Source organism: Leishmania mexicana, chromosome 9 (assembly GCF_000234665.1).
Source record: "Leishmania mexicana MHOM/GT/2001/U1103 complete genome, chromosome 9".
Classification (NCBI taxonomy): Eukaryota; Euglenozoa; class Kinetoplastea; order Trypanosomatida; family Trypanosomatidae; genus Leishmania; species Leishmania mexicana.
The window spans coordinates 410,377-413,526 of NC_018313.1; the positions used below are offsets into that span (position 1 = coordinate 410,377).

Genomic DNA, 3,150 nt, shown 5'->3' on the forward strand with positions numbered 1-3,150 from the left:
ATGCGTGTAGAAGTCGTTACAGGTTTTTCTCCGCACTGCTGTGTGGCACACACAACCAGCGCGTGATCTCGTCCGCGCAGCGCAACGGGGAGAGGAAAAAGGGGAAGCGGGGGAGGAAGCGGGGGGAGGGAGGGCACGACACAGGGAAACAGGTAAGGAGATGGAAACAGGCGCAAGCCCACGCCGTCAGATTACATGTGCGTGTGCGTGCGTGCGATGACGCAGGACAGAGCTGTGCGGGGCACGCGAGTGCCTTCTTGATTCTGTTTTCTTCATGGCCATCGTGCGTCGTAGTCGTAATGGTGAGAGGGAGCGGCCGAATGGGGGTGGGTGGCGGGGGTATAGGACGGGAGAGAGCGAGCACCGTGGAGCAGCCAGAGGGGCCTCGTGCAACAAGGCACCGACATAGAGACAAACAACCGGGTACTACCCCTTCTGCGACGCTGCACGCGTGCTCTGCCACGTTGCCGCCGCAGCGTCGACCTTCCACCACCCCCCTCCTCGTTTCTCGCCTTCTTCCTGCCACGGCGGCGACGGCCCACACGCAGAGCTTGCCTCCAGCATCCCGCATGACGTCTCTCCGCATGCGCCCTCCTCCAATGGCGTCGTCACGGCGAGCCCTCCGGCAGGAGTTTCACGGGCACGCCTTTGAGTATCGTGCCCCACCCAATCACGCGAACCTTGCGATCCACGTACCGGGCTAGCACAATGCGCTGGTGTGGAGGATCGGCGGAGAGCGGGCTCTCCAGCCGGCAGATGGCCCGACCAGCATGCCGCGACGTCCGCAGCACCGTCGCTGCCGTCGTCAGCGTCCCCACGCTCAGGATGATGCTCTCGTCTTCTCGCAGCGGCGCGACGCGGCGATGCAGAGAGGAGACCACGCGGTCTGGGTGGACCCGATATGAGTCGGTACCGCCGTTGAACCCACGATCCTTGCCGCGGTGTGGCGAGGCGCGTCCAGAACGAGGAGCGGCGAGGCCGAGAATCTCGCGCAGGAGGAAGAACTGAATGACGACCTCTTGGTACACCTGCATGCCTGTGTAACACTCCACCGCGGCTGCAGCTGAAGCAGGGGATGGGCAGGGGAAGACGGCACCGGATGGCGTCGGCGTTGCATCGCTTGTGGTGGTGGTCACCGGCGTCGTTGACGCGGAGGCGGCTCCTGCCGCCGCTGGTGGACTGCACCCCATTCGACGCGACCGCCACACGGGACCGCGACGCACCACCCGTACCACCTGCCCTCGCAACTTGTTTTGCCGTGTCAGGGATGGGTCGAGGGTCGTGCCGATCGCAATGAGGCCGCCGGGCACGGCGAACTGCAACTCGTTCTTCTCCGCCTGGAGTCGCACAACAGTGGTGCGCAGTGGGACGGCGTACAGCTCGCCAGGTGGCGGGGAGGCGACGTAGGCTAACTCTCGACCTGACAAGACATCCGCCCGTCTCGGCAGCACACCGTCGCGGCGCCGGAGCACCAGCAGCCCAGGGATGATTTCGATTTCGTCTCCGACGCACAAGACACCGGCCGCGACAGTGCCACCGACGACACCGCCCTTGAGAGCCTTCGCATCGTCGCCAGCCGGGCCTGGCAGCGACACATCGAAGGAACGTAGGACGTTCATGTACTGCGCGTGGTGCAGCTGCCGCCGTGGGAGGGGGATGTGCACGAGGTAGTCCAGCAAAAAGCTGATGTTCATGTGCTGCTGTGCGCAGACCGGAATCACCGGTGCCTTGGCGTACGCTGTCTTGGTGGCGAGGTAGTGGTGAATAATGCTGTACTGCGCCGCCGCGCGCTCCTTGCTAACAAGGTCAACCTTGTTCTGCAGCACGATGAGCGACGAGACGCCGATCATCTCTGCCGCGGCGAGGTGCTCCAGCGTCTGCGGCTGCGGGAACGACTCGTTGGCGGCGATGAGCAGCAGCGCGGCGTCCATGATGGCGGCGCCGTTCAGCATGGTGGCCATCAGCACGTCGTGGCCGGGGCAGTCGACAAAGGAGAAGTGGCGCTTCAGCGTCATGGTCTCTCCGCAGTTGGGGCACGGCGTGCTGTCCGGCTGCGAGGACGGGTAGGTCTGGTAGCAGGTGGGGCGCGGGCAGGTCTCGCACTGGTACACCTTGGCGTTGGCGTAGCCGAGGTGAATGGTGATGTTCATGACGGCCTCGCGGTGGAACTTCTGCGTCTTGACACCGCTGAGCGCTTTGACAACGGTGGACTTACCGTGTGCGACGTGACCGATGGTGCCGACGTTGATGGTGGCCTGGCGCGACATCACCTCGAAGGTGTCGACGTTGAGCTCATCGAGGTTGATCTTGCTGAAGTCCTGCTTGGCGAGCCCCTGGTCGGTGTCGATGACCTTCTCGTCATCAAGGGTGAAGTCCGCAATATCCTCCTCGGCCATGGTGGTGACTCGAGAGAGTGTGGTGGTGGTGTTGGAGAGTGTGTGTGCGTGGAAGAGAGGGTGCTCCTGCTACGTACGGCGGAGAAGTTGTAACGGGCACACACACACAAAGGGAGAAGCGAATGACGACAGGCCGGGGAATCTGTGCGCGCAGCGGTCGGCAGCGGCACACGCACACACACACACACACACACAGACAGACAGGCGCGCGCACGCCCACGTGTGTTTACGTGTGCGGCGCCGAGGGAGAGAGGGGGAGTGATAAGAGGAGAGGGGGTGGTCCACACACGCACACACGCGCAAGAAATGGCGACAGGGAGGGGGTGCAGGGCGGGTGCAGCGCCGCCTTCATGGGTCGGTGGGCGACGGGATGAAGGGGCGTGGGCGCGAGCCGCGACGGGCGGTGATGGATGGGGCTTGCAGCATCGCCGCAGTCCCGTGCACGGCCGTGATGCGTGTAGAAGTCGTTACAGGTTTTTCTCCGCACTGCTGTGTGGCACACACAACCAGCGCGTGATCTCGTCCGCGCAGCGCAACGGGGAGAGGAAAAAGGGGAAGCGGGGGAGGAAGCGGGGGGAGGGAGGGCACGACACAGGGAAACAGGTAAGGAGATGGAAACAGGCGCAAGCCCACGCCGTCAGATTACATGTGCGTGTGCGTGCGTGCGATGACGCAGGACAGAGCTGTGCGGGGCACGCGAGTGCCTTCTTGATTCTGTTTTCTTCATGGCCATCGTGCGTCGTAGTCGTAATGA

The 3,150-nt window shown here is 63.7% G+C and overlaps 1 protein-coding gene across 1 annotated transcript; it reads right to left on the minus strand.

The window, feature by feature from the left end:
• Window positions 1–608: 608 nt before the first annotated feature.
• Window positions 609–2,396, minus strand: LMXM_09_1090 (putative translation initiation factor EIF-2B gamma subunit; the record flags this gene model as incomplete). The annotated part of the gene is made up of 1 exon (XM_003872742.1): window positions 609–2,396. The coding sequence occupies one exon, from the start codon at window positions 2,394–2,396 to the stop codon at window positions 609–611; it is 1,788 nt and encodes a 595-aa protein (XP_003872791.1).
• Window positions 2,397–3,150: the final 754 nt, after the last annotated feature.